A 23007-nucleotide genomic window follows, 5' to 3' on the forward strand; every position below is an offset into this window, starting at 1 on the left:
TACTAAATTTTCTCCTACAAAACCTTCAATTATTATTCTAGAAATTCAGAACAAATATTAAAAATTTCGACAAATTACAAATATTAAATATTTAAAGCTAACACAGTAAATGTAGGCCACAGTTATTTTTGTTTTTTTGCATGAGAGATACAGTATTTTCTTTTAATTTTTTAATAGAATTTTGAAAACATATAAAAGTTGAAAAATTAAGAATTATATTATTTTTTATAAAATTTTAGAAAACTTAAAAAAATGTTTCAGAATTTTTTAGATATACATATGTATATGTATCTAAAGAATAATCTTTCAAAAGATTAAATGCAATATAATGACAGATAATTTTTGAAAGCAAAAAAAAATATAACCGAATAACATTAAAAATGAAAAGTAAAATAAAAAAATGCAAGGGTAAATACTCTACGAGTACTCTGTTGTCGGAAAGAGGAAGGAGAGGGATGAATTTTTAAGGGCTCAAACGCTTTATCTCGATTTCCGGCAAAACTACGAGTGCTATAGAATAAAGTTATATGGTAAAATCATAGGTAATAAAACAATCTAGAACTTTTTTATTGACACCTTTTTTACATAACCTCAAAATTGACATACAAAATTCATATAATCAAGTTTATAGTTTTTGGAGATATATTTTTCTCGTGTTTAAAGACAGATGGACAAACAGACGGACATGGCTAAATCGATGCAGCTCGTTACGATGATCATCCAAATATATTTACATATATACTTTATAGTCTCCGACGTTAGCTTCTGCGTGTTACAAACTTCGTATCAAACTGTTTAGCGTATTAAACGGGTAACACGTTGTTACAAATACAAACATATACACTTTTCATAAGTTCTACACCTCACTAATATATATGCGTTGCTGTTTATTATCTTTTAATTTATTGTTATTGTTCTTATGCAAAATTTTTATTTACTTTAACTTTTTTATTCATTTTTTATGCCCTTGACTTTATTGCATTTATAATTGATATATAATTTTATGGTTTTTCTTCCTTTATTATTTTATATATATTTTTATATTTTATTACTATTAACTGCTTGCTTTGTTTAGCTTGCCGCGTAGCATTTACCTTATGATTGCCGATATGGTACGTATAATGGTGCCACGCCTATGATTTAGCGCTACGCCTTCGATAATTTCCTCGATAATTTGTGTGGTCTCTTGCAGTTCCTTAGCTTCTTCCACTTTTTTCTCCAATTGATTTTTCGCTTCAGTTTCAGCGCATGTTTCATTAGTTGTTGGTATAATGTCAATTAAGGACTCTTCTCCATCATCATTCACTTTCTTAATCACAATCGTAATGCCCACATCACTCTCACTATCACTCTTTGCGTAAGCTTCCTCTTCAATTGAGCTTAAATTCAACGTATCCTTGTCCTTAAAATCAACACCAACAAAGCTATAATTCTCAACTGCACTGCTTTGGACCTCCATGGCGTATGCGCGACTGTTTATTTACTCAAACAACTTTTTGTTAAAAACTCTTATTAAATTGCTATTAATCAATGATATTCTCAATTTCTAATTAACACTGAGTACTTTTAATCGTATTTTGATTTATTATAATTTATTAAATCACCAAATATTGTTCGCTTATGAATTTGCACTTGTGCTCTGTCAGCTTGAACGCGCGCTAGTGACTTGCAGGTCCACGTTGTACACCAATTATATAGCAGATTTGTGATCGGCATAACAAGCAAAATCGCACGTGCCCCTGCCTAGCCTTCGACAACCCTCTAAACCGTAGTGTAAAGCGACCCCAACCCTCCGCTCCGCAAGCGTGAGACTCGTGCGCGCCACTCACCTGCGATTCAACACTACGCGTCTCTCCTAGCCGCTTTTTTATCGGCGTTTTTGTATCAAATTAACAACACTTTTATTAATGTTAAGATTTTAATAAATATTTATTAGCGTTTGCCAGCGGTTTTTGTTTGCGCGCGGCGAAAGGTGTTAATTAGCGCATCTTGGTGAAATTATTAAGAAATAGATAGTGATATATTAGATGGCAGATAATCTACATAATATTTGCTTAAGTATTTAATATTTTAGTACTTAAACTACTTAAGTGTTTTTAACCATTTGCACAAAATATTTGCTTGTGAAATTTATATACATATTATATATACAGGTATAGATATATATTTAAACCGCTTTAGATATAAGATCTATTGTTAGACATATGGTAAGCGTGCAAGCTGTTTTTACGCAGAATATATTATTTTAGAAAAATCGCATATCATATTTATTCAAATAATATAAATATAACCATCGCTTGTATTTACTTTTTGCAGAATGGAAATATTTGCAAACGTGCAATGGGAGCAATATAATGCTATTTTTAGATTTTGCAATAAAAGAATTAGACTGAAAATGGCTTATGCTTGTTTAGCGCCATACTAATTGAAAGCAGCTGACTTGGTTGGTTAAGCACGTCTACAATTTTCAAAATATTACATTTTTTGGCTACATTTCATGATCCTAAAATAGCGAAAAAATGTTGCTCTGCTTAATTCGCTGTAATGTCGAGACGTTCAAAACATTGTATAACTTGGATCTATCTATCATATATTTCTTATCACCAATATTAATAATTACAACAAGTGCAATATGTCCGAAATTGGTAAAGAAGGCCAGTCAAGGATTGGCCGAATAGCTAAAATTTTACCTCGTTTAATCAGCTGTAAGGTGCTAAAGCGTTCGTGTCAGCCAGCTTCACTACATAAAACCTTAAATGCGTTCCTCCATACTACCCAAATTGCCCAAAACGGACGAGGATAGTACTCGAAAGCTATCGCACATGTGTATTTTATATTTTTACTGTAGCTTCGCAATAAAAAAATAACTTATTTTTTAACAAATTTCTGCTCATTTTTTCGGTAAAAAATTCAATTCTTTTTAAAATTCCGCCCTTTTCGCAGGACGTATAATTAACTTGCAGTAACAAGTCTTATCTAAGATTAAGACCCCATGTATTATTTTGTTTCGGATAGCTCTGGTTCCTGGAATCACCGTCGTCCATCGAGGCTCTTTTGAAAGAGGTGACTCCGTAGATTGACCTAGTAGCCAGCATTTTGTATGAAAATGTCGATATATACCTGAACAGGGTATATCAAAACTGACACAAAATTTGTACTACCCAGAAAGAAACGTCGGAGACCCTCTAAAATCTGTATATAAATGATCAGCATGATGATATGAGTCCACTTAGCCATGTCTGTCTGTCCGTCTCTCTGTACATACGCGAACTAGTCCCTCGATCTAAAATTTTTCACACGGTACTTTACTCCCCAAGAAGCTGTTCATTTAACGAAACCGCCGATATCGGATCACTATAGCATATAGCTCTCATACAAACTAAACGATCAAAATGAAGTTTTTGAATGGAATCTTTTGTATATGGGAAAGGTATCAAAGCTTCGATGAAAGCGAAAATAACATTTTGTTAAAGTTCGGACTTGTTTTTTTATACACTCAAATATATGTTTCATAAAGCCTAAGACAGCAATTCGATTTCTTCTCCTTTACTTCAAGAATAAATTGTCCAAGTTATATATTGTTAAAGTGTTTTATGTAAAAGCTGCCATTTACAAAATTCATTTATTTTATAAGATAAGTGCAAACGAGTTCCCAAAAGATCCAATCTCCACCTCAGTTCGTTTTTGTGCTCTTTTCTATCACAGCCAGTGTATTAATGGAAACAAAGTTGGTGCGAACTTCCTAGAAAGATCTACCAGAATTAGCAAATGAATTTCAAAGACAAATAAGTTGAAGTAAGGTGTAGAAGATAGAAAAGAATAGTGCATCGGCGGATATAAATTGCGTTCGATTCGGGTAAGCAAACTCGGTCGCCGTAAAAACGGTCTTCAAGCTTTGTCTGAAGAAATTACTAATTATCTATTCACACACTGCTTTGGTAATGATATAATATCATATTAAAAATTACATTATTTTTTGTTCTGCAGCGCAACCTTATTTTAAAAGACCTTAAACTGTAGTAAAACTCTACTGATATTAAAAATCAAATTGAGTTAAAGAAGAAATGTCCAGAAAAATTGCATAATAAGCAATTAAGTTAATAACAAACTGATGAACAACTGATGAGTTATTATAGTCTATATCAAAAGACCTAACTGCAGCAACCATCAACATTTCCATGAACTTGAAACTACGTAAGCAAAAATAGGTTCGAGCTTTACAGGTTAGCTGTTCGATGACTAGCCGTGTTATCTCATTAAAAAAAAAAAACAGTTCAAGTTTATCTTCCATATATCTGTGTATGTGTGTGACGAAACAGGTAGTACAAATATTTATGGGCGGTGCAATAAGAAAATAAAGTGCAGAACTCGGTTTGAGTCACAAATTTTATCTAATCAGACGAGGCAAATAAAATTTAAGAATAACGCATTGCCTGCACGAGTACGAAGTCTGGTTAGTAGGCTACTAAACTGTAAAACCATACAGTAAGCATTTTTTCAATTATGGAGACCATAAAGATAAAGAAAAGCGTCTCCAAAAATAGCTGATTTTTCATTATTAAGTTTAAAATTGTTTTAATAGATCTAGGTATTTCTATATTTGCTTATAAATTGCTGTTACTTAAGATTCCATATTTTTTATAAAAGATATAAAAATTTGATTGTTTCGAAAATGTATTGCGAAAAAGTGGGTAGACCTTTGTCTTTAGCAAATCGGCGACACGTGCCAAAATATAATCATCTGGATTTATTGAAGGATGTTTATGTTGATAAGATTAGGTTCAGAATTGCAGCTGTGTATTGTTTTTTAAAAAACTGAGATTTATCGCATATTTTTAAACAATTTATTTATTATATATTCGTTTTGCTCAGTTTTGTTTTTAAACTTCCTTAGGAGTTACGCTAAATTTGTGGAGTTTTTATTCATTCATTAATTTTGTCATACATTTGTACATGTATAAGGGTCACCCATTAAACATTAAGGACAGCTCAGTTTAAGTCCGTTACTTGCCAAAAAAAATTACTTGGCCTACATTTAGGCGCAATACTTAACTTTACATATTTTAGCAAAGACACACACCAAAAAATGTCTCAAATCCTTGAATAATTAATTTAAACACTTTTTAACCTCAATACATACTTTTGCGGACAAAAAATATAAAAATATCTCATTTATGAACACGAAAAAAAATTAAATTCGATTTCTAGACATCCCACATACCATAGAGCCACACAAAGGTAAGCCATGAGATTTGTAACGTCCAGAAAGAAACAAGCCCTTTTATAAACAACTTTTTTACTAGATAAGATATCTTCACGAAATTAGGTATCAATTATTTTCCCGCACAGGGTTATATTCTCTGAACAGATCGGACAATTATCGGCAGACTGCCGTACAAACTGAACGATCAAACTAAAGTTCTTCTACGGAACAGTTTTTTATTTGACCAGATATCTTGGCACAGATTGTTATCCAAGACAGCCTTACAATCTTCAAAGATAGCTGATATTTTATAGCTGTCATGTAAAGTGACCGATCAAAATCAAGTTTTTGTATGGAAAACTTTTTTTTTTGTGAAGGGTATATAGCTTTGGTGCAGCCGAAGTTAACATTTTTCTTGTTTTTTAATAATTTTTATTTTTACACTCCGATATGTATACTACAAAAATGCTCTTTCGAAATTTTTTCTCCAACAACAACAACACTTTCAGCAATTTACCTCAAATATTTGGACACGATTTTGACAAAAGTCGACTTCTGTTGCTGCATGCAAATGCCTTCCACCAATTCGGTCAGCACAGCTTCATCATAATGATTCAATTCTAAATTCTCGTTTTTATCCAATTCCTGAGCAAGCGCTTTGTCACTCAGCATTTCGGCGCTGATCACTTTTAAAGAATTATCTAGAACGTTGAGATTCTCATAAGATTCCGTGCGCGAGTCAATATATTTACTATGGAAATCGCGTCCCGTCACTGCGAACTCGTCAACTAAACTTATAACATCCATTTTTATTTTACCGCAATTGATTATTATTATGAAAATAAAAACAAAAATTAACACACACGAATTTTTGAAGTTTTTGTGAAAATTTCAAGTTATTTTTTATTTTTCCCAAGTAACAGGCACCGCTTTTCTTGCGCTACTCAACTGATATCGTTCACTCGTGTTATCCACTGCAGACTTTATATTCAAAAGTCCGAACTTGAATTTTATAGGCGTTTTAGTTGGCAATTTTTACTTCTCTTTGTGTATTTTTCAAATTTTTCGAATAAATATGTTAATTGATATTAATTTTTTAATGTTTTTTAATTTTTTAACAACACACAAGACTTGCGTATAACACACACTTTCGTACACTCAAAATAAATTTTATCGCTTAACTGCAGCTTGTATTTGCATTGTATTCGCTTTTATTAACTCTTTATTAGCATGAAATTGAAAAAATCACCCAATATGATTAGAGCTGGCAGCCAAACGTGAGTAAAAGATGAGTTGTATTATTTTTATGTGTGTATGTATATATATACCATACACTGTGGTAATATATTTTGTGTATGTTTAAATAGATATGCACGAGCCTCGTATATTAAAAAGTTTAATGAAATTTTGAAGACTCACATTGGTTACTCATACGACCTGGTGGCGTACCTAAAGCACTGAGGTTCTGCCAATAATAAGCTCAAGCGCATGAGTAGCGGTTTTAAAGCAAGTTTTTTACAAACTTTATGATAATGTAATTATATAAGCAAATGAGACAATGTTATTCGTTTATGAATATAAACATACATACATGCCTAGGATATACATATGTATGCTTACGATTAGCTATGAAGAGCTTTTTTCTTAAGTTTTTTATTTTACTAACATTTATTTCGGTCATCTTAGTAACCTGTTAGTCTTCAGTTTGTGCTCATACAGGCATATAAGTTTTCTACTATAAATTCGTATACATATATAGTAAATACATACAAGTATATATGTATATTTGGAATAAAATTATATATAATACAATATTAAAAATTTTGGTTTCATGATTTAAAAGATTTAAAAAGTGAGCTGACTTAACTTTTTATAAGATTTAATATAAATATTTCGCAAGCCATTAAAGCTATATCAACCCACTATTCTGAGCACAAGTTATTCTAACACCGTCTCACATAGTGTGAAAATCATAATTTCAATTTAGGTTGAAAACTTCTAAAACTAAGGACGCGCTAAGTTCGGGTGTAACCGAACATTTTATACTCTCGCAACTTGCAAAAAAAAAAGTCAGCCGGAAGTTTGAAATTCTTATTCAATTTTCTTATATAAAGTATATGGGTGCTACGGAATATTTTGAACTGATTTTACCTAGTTTTGGTATTAAGACATATGATTACCAGAAATAATGCCATTAAGAAAAATCACAGTTTAATTTATATACGATATAAGATATAAAGTCAATCGTATGTTTGAAATACCGAATTTTAGGTATATGCGGAAGAGGGGCACTGTTGCCTTGAGTTTGTCCATTTTTGGCAAGAGGATACATTGCCATTAAAAAAAGATTATTTTTGTATTTCGGTAAGATTGCCTACATATTGATCGACTATGCGGTTTAACGTCAAGAGGAAGTTCGAAAATTTGTATGTATATTATATATATGGGAATTAAGGGAAGTATTGACCCGATTTCACCCATTATTAGCACAATGGCATGTTGTCGTCACAGAATTATTCTCATCGGGTTTTAATACTAGATCTCACACATTGACCGAAAAGTTCGGTAAAAAATTAGCTATATTCATTGGCGTCCACATATTTGGTATGAGGGTCCTTGAAAAGTTATATTCGAATTTCGAATATTTACGGGCGTAAGATGAAATACTTTTAGAGCACTATTTTGCAAAGTTTTATTCTTTATCTTTTATTTGCATAACGTAAAATGCAAAAGTCAAAAGGAATTTGAAAATTAGTTGTATAGAAGAAATAATCTGATTTCGCCCGTCGTATAATAGGAATGTTGAGATGATCGCACAAATCAGTTTTGTTGAAATTGATTAAGCAGTTTCTGAGATGTAGACTATTACCTAGTGGTGGACGGTGCCATGCCGAATTTGCAATTTTTAAAGCTGCTTCTGTAAAGCCCTCTACCAACTTGGTTGTGAAATTTAATATGGCGCGTTTGTTCAGTGAGTAAGCGCAGTTTTAGTAGTTTTCAACATAACCGTAATAAAGGGAGTAGGCGTGGTTGCCATTTGATTTTACCCTTTTTCACACTGTCGTAAGAACTGTCAAATGGATTTTTTCCGCGCAAATTTCAGTGGCATACTTGTAGCTTTTAATAGTTTGGGATATATACACATGAAACCTCTTAAAGGGCTGGGCCACGACCACTTTTTAAAGATTTTCAAACTGCTGTTGCCCCTCGTTGTTGCGATTCATTGTATCCAATGACCATTTTGTATCTTAATTTGCGGCTTAGTTATTGCATTTAATAATTTAAACTCATCACTTTATCCTGATTATTTATATACATATTTATAACTCCATATCTATTAAAATTAGTTTTAGGTTATATAAACAAACGTTAGGTAAACAAAACTATTATAATCTGTAGCAGCTGTTGCATAAGTACAAATAGGGTTTAATTTACAAAAATTGCAGTGAAAATTTAAGTTTTTTGGATATAGACTAAAGATTTAACCAAAATAGTCTTGATTATTAACTATTAAATAAATACCTATTTTGGAACTTAATCGACTCAATTAAGAATAGTTTTTGTTATATATTTAGTGTATAAATTCTCTGTTCTCGAAAATGTAAATAAAAGATAACTATTTTCAATAACATTAAATATTAACTGCTATAATAAACTAAAGTAATTTGCGTCACTAAGAATATTTTTTAATAAGTGTTCTCAAAATTTGAAACAATATTAGTACTATTCTCAATATAACTAAAAGTTTACTGCACGTTTTTCATGCACGTTTCTTCAGTATTAATTAATATATATATTATAATATATAATTATTATAAAACTTCTAATTGTTTAAACATTATTTAAAGTTATTTCTCAATATTGTGAAATTACTTAAACAAATCCTTCGTATTAACCAATCAATAGAGCAAATATTTTCCTTTAGTTAATTACAAATGTTCAAAACCATAGCAACTGTGATTACTCGCGTGTACTGTGTTAATTTGAAACGTTAATTATTTCGCAAAATATTTGATTTGAAAACAATACTTTTTAGAAATACATTTTTTTTTTAATTTTTAGTAATTGTATCAAAGCCACAACATGTTTTTGCAACAGCCACAGCACAACATCCTTATTATTGTTTTGTTATTCCAAAACCCCGATAAATAAGATTTATGGGCAACACAATATGCCAGGCAACAAAGAAAACATATTTAAGGCCCAAATTAAAAACAACTTGATAGTCATTATTACGCCGTGTTATCAAGTGTATTGCGGTTCAAAAAAGTTATAGGTTTTTATATAACAAATAATTCCCGAATATGAGTAAAGTCTCTCGCGCAGGTCTTTGTTCTAAATTTATAATCATGTTAAATTGTCAAAAATATTTATTCACACACTGAGTTATTCTAAAAATAGTGAGTGTTTTGTTTACAAATTGAATGCACGTGCCGTTATCAATTTTGACGTACGGCTGCTGCTACAGATTGCCGCTTGCTGTCGTTAGGTGAGGCAATAGCTGATCTGCAATTCAACTACCTAGCAGATTACAGTGGTTTGTTTGATATTGAGTGAGCCTCGCTGATTACTTAATAAAAAAAAAAATTACTTTCACAATCGTATGAGTTTTCTTTATCATAATTTTTTTCAACTTTTTTCCGAGTTGGTCTTTTTGACAGCTGTTATTTGATTTATACACAGTGCGGCTTGCTTATTCATAACACACAAACTTACTCCGGAACAACGTTTTCAAATTGTGTAAATAATGGTTCGGTTTGCGAACGCATCGCGCGCTGCGTTCAATATTCAGTCGACATATGTTAATCACCCAGCAAAGCCGGTAATTCGAGCAACAATGGATCGGTTTCGCACCTCGTTTACTTAAGTGGATAATGCGTATCCTCAGGGACGGCATACAGGGAAAATAATATTTGGTGCGTTATTGCCCACATACGGTCTCAAACTGCTGCAAAAAGTGTTTTAAAATTGTACTTCTCGGCTGAAACTTATTCGACGCAGCCGCGGCAGTCACTTGCTCGAAGTCATTTTTAAAACATAATGGCAACCCTTTTTTTATAATAAAGCAAAATTCTTGGTCATGACATTAAATTATATGCGTTTTATTTCTTCTTGAAACCCACATGTCTAAACAAAAAAAAAACACCCTTTGTAATACCCTTAACAAAACTTGATTTTCGATCGGTCAGTTTGTACAATATGACAGTTATGTGCTATATGGTTCGATCTGAACAATAAATTCGAAGATTGTACCACAGCCTTGCACAATAACGATCAAATAAAAGAGTTTTTCCTGCAGGGGCTTTTTTGTTTTGACCGTTCAGTGGCAGCTATATCCTACAGTGGGTTAATATATTTTTGTGAAAAAAAGGAAGTGTGCAAAATTTCAGATCGATATATTAAAAACTGCAGGATTAGTTCGCGTATATACAAACAAACAGACGAACATGACTAAATCGATTCAGCTGGTCACAATGATCATTTGTATATATATTTAACAGGGTTTGAGACGTTGTCTTCTGTGTGTTGCAAACTTCGTGGAAAATTACATATATCCCGTTCTGGATATAAAAAGTTTATACAACCGCTGCTATTTTATGTACCCTATAACCCAAGTTTCAAAGTTTACACTTCCGTCTGTCCGATAATGTTGTTGTATTGCTACAATTTGAATAGCAATAAACGCTGCTGTTGGACAAAGAAATAATTTCGCACGATTTGATCCGAGTCAGGCGCTTAGTGCCACCAAAAAAATATTTGCTTTTGGTAAGATTATTTGCTGCCGCTTAGAGAGCTGCTACAAATAGCAGTGTTTTCGCCAAGTCGCTAAGCTATAGTGTCAAGTCTATCTATTTTTGAACACTTTGATTTTATTTATAAATGTGTTAAGTATAAAAATAAATCCCGGCTTAAAATTAGCTCAAAGTTATGAAAAGCATATGAGTCGCACATTGCACGTTGTCTATACATGAGTCTATCACCTGAAATATCTACCTTGGAATATTCCCAATAGTTACACGCAGTCGCGGCGTGTTTGAGAAGATGCATTAAGTATCTGTATATGCGATATACTTGTATATATATATTTCATTAAAAAGGTATCACTTTCTGTGACTTTCAGTAGTTTACCGATTGCCGCATCAATCAAGGCGTTTGCTTTGCTTAATATGGGGTACTTGCAATCAATCAATCAAGCTTGACAGCGCATTCTATTTAATATTTATCTATTAAATATTTGCGCATTTCATACAATATCTTCATGGAAATAATGAATTCTTATAGTATTGCAGAATAGCTGGCAAAATCAATTAAACTATAAATTGATTGAATGAACGTTGTTATGCCATTGAAAGTGCCAAAATTGGCATGTGACTTAAGACAAATTAAAAATGTTTGCAGTTTTCTATTATAATTAGATTTTTATTCCGAATAGTTGATTTTAAATTCGTTATAGATAATATATATATAATATGATTTTTTTTTTCAACTTGGCAACACTGCTGATGGTAACCGATCTTGCTTGCCGTTCCCAGATATTTCTCTGAGATAGGTAAGGTGGAACTTGGATAACCGAACTGTAATTGTAGTAATTATATATTATATATATATATAAATATAAATATATATTGTCAGTCAGTATATTTCTTAATTTTAAGTATTAGAAACACTTATTTTTTAAGTTCATTTCCTAATCTGCACAAAATCACTAACAGTGAGCTCAAAGCTAGTCAAGGCGTGCATGATCTTACTAGCAATAGCATCAAGCTACTTCCATATTAAGCTTGGCTGGCTGCCTGACCACAGCGGAGCTTGCCAGAAAGAGCACACTTACCAAAATGCAAAGGTTTCAGTCGGGCGGTGGATCTATGGATTTCACGCGAGCTCAGCAAACGTTGGTCAGCAACAAGTACTTGTTGGGTTGCTAAAGCCTTCTGGTCCAGAGTGGAACGTAAAAGTTTCATTGAACTGCTAGCTCTTAGCAAAGTTCACATCGCCGCAATGATAGGTGTTCTAACTGCACACTGTCCCATTGACATTCACGCGGTGAGGTTAAAGATTTTGAAAGACTCAATTTGTCAAAACTGTAATGAGGATGATGAGGTAGAAACATCTAAAAACATTCTCCTCCACTATCCAGCTTTCATTAGACTAGCATCTCGCTTGTCATACTTTCTACGGTTAATATTAGCCGCCTCAATAAATTTGTGGCAGGCTCTAGGCGCCTTTGTGATCCATCTCTAGGAGTTCTGGGCATCACAATGGACGTGCATCTCTAGCTGTCTATGTGTGATTATTCGTGACCTCACAAAAAACAGTCTATTTACCTAACCTGTGTTAATTTAGCTTAATTTGTCATACACAATTTTTTATTTGAATTGAGCTGAACTATAAATTTTGAAACGGTAAACAAATTTGCCATACGAATAATCCCTGACTTCATATTGAGATTAAGTCCATACTAAAACAGTAAGGATATTTTCAACAATAAACAATTAACACTAAAAAAATATATCTTCCTTACAGACCCCTTTTGATGATGAGTTGTTTCATTCATTGGCAGTTAAATTACTATAGTGTCAAAAGCCTCTTAATGCGAATATAATTTAAGTCGGTTGGTAGCTTAAAATTCGAGTTCAAGGCCGCTATATAGGTCTTCCCTAGACAAAAGTCACCTATAAATCCTCGGACAACTTATACACCTATATATGTATGTATACTTACATAGTAGGTGACTTTTATCTAGGGAATCATATTGCTTTTCATAAAAATTTTGTCGATACCCTTTTAGTTTTTGGAAATTTTTGTAACTCTTATTTTCATCCAGTCTTACAATGTTCTAAAAAAATGCCATAATCGCCTAAAACTATGCAATACATTTGTGGACTTAAATATATACGCCTATATATACAATTATAACTGTTTTATATAGTTTTGTATTTACAATTTATTTAATTCCGCCTTAGAGCTAAGCAATAATGCATTTTTAGGGTAAAGTTGGACTCAGTAGACATTCAGCGTGACATCACAGCACCATTGGCGACAAGAAAAACATTTTATTAATATTAACTCGCACACCAAACGACAAACAATTTGAAAGCAAGCAATTAAAAATAATAATAATACAACACAACAAAAAAAAAATGATATCAACAAAGTTTAGCTTATTTTTTTTTTTTAACTGCAATATTAGTTGCATTATTCGCTTTAAAAGAGTTTTTTTTTTGTATTAGCTAAAGCTTTGTTTATTTATAAATTAGTATTAAACGAAACTGATATTTGTTGTTCTTTGTAAACCCAACGCAAACATTAGGTAAAATGTTCTGAATATTTTTAATGTTCATATTAATATGTGTATACACATATATATATATAGTATATTTACCGCATGCCGTCATCTCTGCCGGGAGTGTGACTGGTATCGTAAAAGGACAATTTCCGATTGGCAAACACTAGATTTAACAATGGTGCGGCGCGTAGGCGTTTCTGCAAAAGACAGAGGAAATTACAATAATGATTAAATGCAATTTGATATCTACAAACAACTGTATAATATATACATATGTACATACATATATATATTGTATATGTACATAAATATATATATTGTATATAATATATAAAAATAATTATATATGAAAACCCTTGTAGACGGACCTGTATTAAAAATATATATTTCATTATATATGTACTTATGCTTGTCTATGTCTGTCTGTGGTGCAGAAGAAAATTGCTTATGTTTTCCTTGCTTTCATCCCTCTTAACTACTTATTTGTGTTTCTTGCTTTGTAATTTGTAAAAAGAGCAAAAGTGTTGCGAGTCGCGCCCTGTCTAAGCCGATTACCGATTACTGTAATTTGTGCACATTACCGCCAGAGGTTAAATGTCAAATAGGTCATCGTGGTTGTCTAGCAGGTTTGTAATGCAAGTAAAAAAAAATGTCATGAGATAAAAAATATTTTTTTGGCGCGACTAAGTACTTTGAAAGAAGCAACAAGTGCAGAGTGGTTGAGTCGGTGAAAATTATATAAAATAACTAAAAAAATATTTTTTTTGCCAATTTATATTTAGATAGCTGTAAGGTTGTCTAGTATTTTTTTTATTTATACAAGTTATTTGTTTGATTCGTAATTCTTTAAAGTTTGTCGAATTGGGCAACTATGTTCGTTTCTGGCTGAGACTGATCTGCTTGTGGTATATCAAAAATGCTAAACGTATTTTGGAGTAATAAACTGTGTTGCAATTGTATTCATTGAAGAAAAAGCCCTCAAGACCCTTAAAACACTAAAAAAAACAGAGTGGCTTTGATATTATGACGATTATATGCTTGCCTTGGCGATTTTTTCAAAACGCAGATTGGAGTAAATACCAAAAAGTAACCACTATGAGTGAAAAAAGCTTTGGATATTATTTGAATACATCACTACCAAGTGGCGGAACCACGGGGAGACTAGGGTGTCAATCAGAGATTTTAATTCAAACTCAGAAGAATTTACGAAGTAATATCAAGATTAAAAATATGTTGGAAGAGAAACCCCCCAGAAATAAATTCTGGATCTGCCACTGTCACTACCACTTTAAGGCTGTGTGGTATTTAAATTAGGTCACATACAATTTTTGAAAATATTTTTAGGGGTTTACTTGTTTAATTGTTGAAACAAGTTTTGAGATGACTGATTAAGATTTCATGACTGCAATAAGTCTTAGCAGGAGGGGAGAAAACTAAAATAATTTTTTATAAGAAACTTGAGTTTACCATAGAACTCGATCTTAGATGCTTTCTTTCTACAGCTGTTGTGAAATAAGTCCTAATTTAATCCGATAACAGATTTACACAGTTGATGTATTTTAAGCGAAGATTTCTCAAAAGCTCATTGTTTTGACAATACCTGCCAACATCAAAAAATTCTACCTAAATTACAATACATATTTCCATCTTTTCGTCATCCTCATATCATTTGAAATCATTTTTACGCTTACTGCCAATTTGTTTGCTGTCCAACAATTAAGTTAATTTGTCTATCATTCTTTTATCATTTTGCAATAACACCAATAATGAATCGATAAAGTCATCACATCAGACGGACGCTATTGTGTGCCGTTATGAGTGAGTAATGAATATGACAGGCGATAGCAGGAAGTATGTTATACATGCATATATCTATATAAAAGTACATGTATATATATATATATATATATATGTATCTATATATAGTACACAAGCACATGTAAAAACAAGCAACAACAATGTAACATTGTTCGATATTGAGTTATTAATACAAAATAAAAATGACGGATCTACATATATACACACAATTTAAGTGTGGACCTTCAATTGCTTGCTTAATTTCGCCTGGTGAAAATGAAAATAAAATTCAAGGCGAAGGGCAATAAAATCGTGTATATTTTATTATTGTAAAGGGTGTCTTTTTAGACACTTGCTGTTCAAAAAGAAATTAAACGCATATAATATATTGTTATGGCCCAGAATTTAGCATTATGATAAAGATAAAGGTTTCCCATTATGTTTTAAAAATTATCGTCCTTATTATTAACTTTTTGCAAAAATTGGAATAGTATGTCAGCAGTAACATCACGCGCAGAATATTCTCTTCCAAGACTTCCTCAGTGAAATATGGAAACTAAAGATTTGAACAACGAGACAAAGATTAGCAAATATTGATTAGAGGTATCTTCACGAAATTTGGCAAAGATTATTATTCAAGATTTTGCTACAATCCGCGAATAAATTGTTCAGATCGGACCATTATAGCCTATAGCTACCATACAAACTGACCGATCAAAATAAAAGCTGCTTGATAAATATCTTTTATAAATAAGAACTAAATAAGCTAAACAATAAAAGCGTATCGGTTGTAAAACTTCTCTGATGAATTAACCTAATATTGAGAAATTCTTCAAAATTAGTTCAGTCTTCTTTTTTGAGTGTTCTAAAAAAGATTAGAAATATTCAGTTAGTTACTAAGTACTCAAACGAATAGGTTGTTCCATTATCTCATATACTTGTAGTATGTATGTTCTTAGCTTAATCGCAATAAAGTCCATCAACAAGTTCTTTCTTGTGCTAATTTCATGCGCAGCCAAATTTCACCACCTGCTCTACTGTGCGTTTTTATTTTGCACCAAGCGAAAATAGCACAAGGTAAAAAAATTGTGTGACTTAATATATAATATTTATCTGCAGTTGACATCAGTAAACAGCTACTAAGTGTTCTGTGGGTAGCACGTCCTGATAAATGAAATGAAAAATGCCTGGATTTCACAAACAATGAATGAGGTTTTAATCTGAATACTTACTCGTATATACGTATGTATATATAATATATATATATATATATGTATGTACATAGTTATAAAAAATAAGGTCAAAAGAAATTGAGTAGAAATTTGAAAAATTTTGAACCGACCATTTTTGTTAAAAATCTATTTATGTTTTATATAAAGTGTTACACATTCGCATGATGTGCGAAGTAACAACAACTTACATATGTACATATATCAGTATAAGATTCGACTACAAAACAGTTGCTACAAAAACAACAGATAAATAACAACATCTAAACAACAAAATGCAGCGAGTGGATGCAAAGCCATGTCTAAATGTCAGTGTCAAAAGCTACACAAATAATTTATTTGGATTTTCTATGTATATTCAATTTTTTTCAAACTTGTCAAAATACTCAAGGAACTACGAGAGAGAAATAAAGGACCAAGCTGAATGTATAATATAAATATTTTAAACAAATGTGCAAAGATCAAAGGGTAAAGTGCACTAATTTTTATATAAAAGGTTTTGCGCTAGGGACAAGTTGTCACTGGGTCTTAAAAGAGATGCAACTTATTAAAAAAAAAAACAAGAAGACACGTTAATTTCGGTTGCACCGAAGCTATAATACCCTTCACAAATAAATACAAATCATAATATTTTGATCGGTCAGTTTGTAAGGCAGCTATATGCTAAAGTTCATGAAGATATCTCGTCAAATAAAAAATTTTCTTCAGTTAGTATAATGAAGAGTTTCATGATGACAAAAAAAAGGCGCAAAATTTTAGATCGAGATATCGAAAACTGAGCGGCAGACAGGTAAATTTGGCTAAATCAACTCAGCTCGTCACGCTGATCATTTATAAATATATGTTGTAGGGTCTTCAACGTTTTCTTCTGGATATTATCGGTTCATGGTATAAAAATTATTTACCATTATTTGAGATATTTAATTTTATATATCTTTTTTGTGAAAAATCTATAGTTTGATGCCAAAATTGTTAATTTTAATATATTTCAACAATTTTATTGGCTTAATATTATATATTTTAAATACGTGGCAATAATTTTCTAAAATATTATACCAATTTATTTTAGTTTAAATGTTGAAAATATTGTAATATTTATATATATAGATTTTTCAAATGTAATGATTAAAATGGATGGCATAATTTATCAAAAATTTTTTTTTGAACTCTAAACCGTTTAAAACTTATATATATTATTTATTAGCTGCTGTTTATTACTTTTATTAACATACATTTTTTATATAAACAGGTGGCAATATTTCTAATATTGTTAACTATAATCCTTTTTTATATTCCTTATATATTCCTATGCTCAACATGTGATACTCAGTTTTTATAATTTCACTAAATCATAAATTTTTTTCATGTATTTGTATTTTTAATGATGGCAACCCTTAAAAAATGCCGCGATGTATATTATTCTTTGAGCATGCTTAGTTGAATAGCTTTATTATTTATCACTTATTATTTGTAGAATTTTAAATAATAGAAAACATACAAAAATCTGGCAACGTTTCTCAAAAATATTTTCAAAATTTTCTCTTTTTAGTTTTTCTCTTTAGGTACCTTTATCGTATTATTTTCTTGTATTGCAAATTTTGCTACATTTTAAATAGCTGGTAACCCTCTAACTATTTTGTTTTAAGTGATGAGATGAAGTTTACCAAATAATGCAAGAAAGTTATTCAAATTGGTTAAACTTTAAATATATAGTGAATATGGTTGGTATTTGCAAACGTGACGGTTTTTGTTTCGCTATACACAATCATTGCCTTCGAACAATTTAACTACGTGAGGAGGAGGATAACTTCAATATACTTGTATAGTATAAATAATATGGGTGTTTTTTTAGACGTGTGGTTTTCTTTTTGGAGTTAGTCTTTTTGACAGCTGATTTATACTCAGTTCGGTTTGCGATTTCCTAATGAACAGATTTACTCCGGAACAGCGTTTGCAAATCGCCAAAATAATGGTTCGGTTCGCGCGCTGTTGTATCCTCAAAAAATAACTGTTTGTTAAGCTCTACGCGCAGATGGAATCATTGGTTCACAACATATTTCTACAAAAATGAAGCCAGTCATAATGTTGCAGTCAATGGAGAACGTTAAAAAAACACCCTTTATATGATGGTGTCTATGTATCAGTTGTTGTTTTCAATCAAAACCAAAATGGTGTTTTACCTAAACATAATATGCATATGTACATAGATATATATACTATAATTGTTTAACAAACCTAATGTTCACAAGACTATATATGTACTTGTAAATGTTTAGATATATGTGTATGTATGGTTTTGTGCATAATTACAAGTGCAAAGCAAAGGTGTCAAAATCTCGCCGCGGCTGCTGAAAGTTGTCTAAACAAATAACAACTGCTTTTGCCAAAATTAGGCAGTGTTTAGAAAAGGCAAATAGAGTTTACAAAAATATTTGCATAAAAATGTGTACATACTTATACATACTTGTATACTAAATTTAACCACATAAGCGTGTGTAAAAGTTATTTTTCTGGAAGTTGTTGTGCTTTGTGCAATTAAATGAAATACAAATATTTTCTGAAAATGCAGACAAACATACATATATATATATATATATATATATTTATTCCTGTTTATGTGCATAAATTCAAATCCAGAGCGCTCACATGTCTCAAAGTAAATAAATAGGTGTGTTAGTGTTAGTATAGAAGTGGCGTGCTGACCACTTGAAATTGTTATTTTCTTAAAATCGCACCTTTTTTCTCTTATATATCTACAATGGGTTAATTGTTTTTGTTATTGTAGCTTTTAATTTTTGGCACACATGCTTAGCAGTTGCTTGCTCCATTTCACTGCCGGGGTACCTGCCAATTGTTGCCCCACTAATATGAGTGCTCTCTAGTTCTTAAATAGTTTTACGCTTTTGTTGCTTTTTTTTTTACTTTTTGACGTTCGTTTTGATCACGTTTCTGCAGTTGAAGACATAAATAAATTAAATGTATGTGTGCGTTTCTTGCGGTTTGCAGACCATTTGGCATGTTGCTAAGTCGAGTATGGAACACTAACTTAAAATACAAGTACATACATATCTAGATATGTACATACAGACATATACATATATACATATGTTTGTATAATAAATTTTGTGTGGAATTAATGTTAGGCGATCAACAAAATCTTACCTCGTGCTTTTGACACACTAAGCTTGTGCAGACCGGCACAGGAGTAAACATACATACACACACATATACATACATATATGCGTATGTAGTTTCGCTATAAAAATATAAGATTTGCGCGCAAATCAAAACACCGCCGTTATATATACTACTACATATGTACATATAGTACGCTTGTTTTTCAAAAATATACCGTTATGTTCGAGTGCACCGGAAATGGCGCAAATTATAAAATAGAAACATAATTAAAGAGGAAAATAGAAGATACAAGCATGTGTGTGGTCATGTGTACAGATATACATACAGCCACACATATGTATGTATATAATTTATATTTCTAATTATTTGCAAGTCTTATGACTGTTGTCGTTTTGTGCAAAGCACATATGAGCCCAATTCATTTTGATTTGTACACAGCAAGTATTTAGTCACACACCATTAACCATTAACTAACCGAGAGCTGACAAGAAAACTTTATTTCATATGACAAGTAAATATACAGATGCTGTTATTTCTATTTGGATTTAATTTTAAATATTAATTGTTAATTTTATTATTGTAATTTCTATATTTACAACTAGTTGGTATTTGCGAACAGGTGGCAACGTCAACTTGTTGTCTTATTAACAATTTTTTGCAAGTTACTCCGTTAAACAACATAAATTATTTTTATATTTATATTTACCAATATATATATTTACCAATATAAGTATATAGTACAGAAATGTGGCAACGCCGGTATAAAGTATACATAAGCGAAAACTTAAATTTTAGTTTTTTATCAATCTATTTTTTGATATCAGTTGGCAACTCTTTTTAATAAAATTGTTCGAAAACTCTTGCTAACAAATTTCTTTTGGTGCAAAGAAATTTTTATTTGATGTCAGGTGACAACTACGTTTAATGCGATATAATATATAAGATATATGAAATTGTTTCAAGTTTTCAACTATAGCTTACTAAATATTTTGAAAGATTTTTTTAGTTTAGAATGTTTTATTTTCATTCAGGTGGCAACTTTGTTTAAAAATTTTTTTCGAAAAAGTTTTGCTAAAGTATTTTGATTAAAGCAATTTTTGTTTTACGTCAAGTGGCAACTCATTATAATAAGATATTTTCAAAAAACACTTTCTAAATAACATTTCCTTAAATAACAATGTAAAGCACGAAATAATTTGCATATTGTTTTAAAACTCAACTATCACAAGTGGCAACTTTTTACAAGTAATTTGTGCGTGATGAGAGTTCAAGGAGATTTACAAAGATTTTAGAAGTTTCAAAGCGTTTGACAATTCATAAAAATGGTCTTCGAAAATTCCTCAAATACTTTCGATTTTTTATAAACAACATAAATTATGCACAAAACACGTGATCCAAAATTTTAGCAATAACAAATCTTCCAAATACTGTCTTCGTTTCGTTAAATCTTGTAGGCCAGCGAATAGAACAAACAACTGGTATAAATTAAATTGACTGACATAATATATATTGAAGATAGAATAGCAACCACTCCTAGCATTAACGATTCTTCAAGAACTGTTTTCGTTTCGTTGGATGGCTAGCAACTGGAATAATTTAAATTTATTGGCATAATATTACAGATATAATAGCTAGCCTTTTTTAGACCAACTGCAAACTTATTCAATTTAGCTATGAAATATTTGAACTTCAGCCTCAGCATTTCTCCAAGTGATTAAAATTTGTTGCTAAATTTAAGGGATATCAGAAAGTAATTCAGTATTGAACGTTTTTGAGACAATTTAACAAAAACTGGTCAGAGTATTAACTGTAATTGAAAATTGTGGAAAAAGTAATAAATAGGTTTTGTGATTATTTTACGGAAAAAGTATAATTGCTATAGCCAATTCAATTTATGAGTCATCCGTCACTAGCTCGTTCTACAACACATAAATATTATCACTTGCCTTGTGCGAGGCATATTTTTCAAATGACAGATTTTTTCACACATCTTTGACAACTTTAAATAATTGTCTATTTATGTACGTATACCTATGTAGTTCTGGGTTCGCACAAAATCACTTTGCAGTCTAAATAGTTTGCACAAGTGTAAAAATAGATCACTTGAGCAGTACGTCTGTTTTTCTTGTCGTAGATTGCAATTGTTATGTGTTTGCTAAATTTGAATTATTTGCCACTTAAATAAGTTAATGGAAACTTGGTGTTTGTTAAAATGAAAACAAAGAAGACTCCGTAGACCGTAAAAGATTTAAGTTAAAGAAAAAGTAAATGAACATTACCTTTAAGTGATTTTTAAGAAAGAAAAATAGCTGGTAAAAAAAAGAGCTTTTGAGAAGATCTATTTATATAAAAACCAAGGCCAGTATTTATGAATATGCACAAAAGCCTATTCTTAACTCTCTAGTTTTTGAATGGGTATGACAAAACGTTGATTCAGTTCATACTTATCTGCTTTGCCTTTAAGTATGGAGTGCGACTTTGGAAAACTATTTTAAGTCAAACATTGCTAATGAGTACATGTGTTCCAAATATTCGCTAAATGTAGTCATATAACTTCTTAAAATTGCCCATTCGAGTTATGAAGTCATTTCCTTTTTTTAGCAAACTAATATTTCCATGTTAGAGGTTAGCAAGCTAATTAACAATATTCCCCACACACATATGTTTCCATAATTAAAATATTAAACTGAAGATATTTAAATAATTTGCAAAGTTATTTAAAGGTTTCAGCATGAATCGGATATTTAAAAAATTTTGAATTCTGCATTTTTTAAATGTTTTTGAAGCATTGAGAAAGATTTCGAGACATCACAATAATACCATATTTATAGCGCTTGAGAATATCTTTTTTGTGATGTATTATAATATACTAAATTTTACACTTAATTTTTTTATATAATAATTTTAGTCTAATGTAATAAACAATGACATCAATATGCTCTGTTCTCGTTACCTAGTCCTCTTCTCAGGAACTTTTCAAACGACGGCCACAATAAAGCTTTTCAGTCAAAATAGAGACTGATTTGCAGCTATTCTATCTCTATTTAATTATGCCAGCATATGCAATTTATACCAGCTGTTTGTTCGTTTCGTCAATTTCAACGCTTTGTCAAATCTATGAAAGCTTTTATTTCATGATATCAATATGTTTGTTTTATACCAGTTGTTTGTTCGATTCGCTTTCGCACTTTAAAATGTTTGGTCAATGTAATAGCGTTTTCTTTTCTCGCTGAAAATGTTGTCTTATTATATGGACACATTATATAAATATTCCAATGCAACGTGACAAAAGTAAAAAAAATTGCTAACCAACTCATTCGCAATATCCATTATGGAGCTAAACAAAATTGAGC

General features: G+C 31.1%; 1 protein-coding gene across 9 annotated transcripts in view; it reads right to left on the reverse strand.

Annotated features, from left to right (window-relative positions):
• The window catches only part of GLS (glutaminase), a 55806-nt gene that overhangs the window by 15571 nt on the left and 17228 nt on the right, over positions 1-23007 (reverse strand). For 7 of the 9 annotated variants that reach the window (XM_070109287.1, XM_036363223.2, XM_070109285.1 and 4 more), the window contains one exon: positions 13587-13687. In XM_070109287.1, the coding sequence (XP_069965388.1) occupies positions 13587-13687 (101 nt within the window). Of the gene's footprint in view, positions 1-1094; positions 1598-5720; positions 6097-13586; positions 13688-23007 lie in introns of those variants that run through there. The other 2 variants (XM_036363228.2, XM_036363227.2) reach the window with 2 other exon arrangements.

The sequence above is a fragment of the Bactrocera oleae genome, chromosome 4, assembly GCF_042242935.1.
Source record: "Bactrocera oleae isolate idBacOlea1 chromosome 4, idBacOlea1, whole genome shotgun sequence".
Lineage (NCBI taxonomy): Eukaryota > Metazoa > Arthropoda > Insecta > Diptera > Tephritidae > Bactrocera > Bactrocera oleae.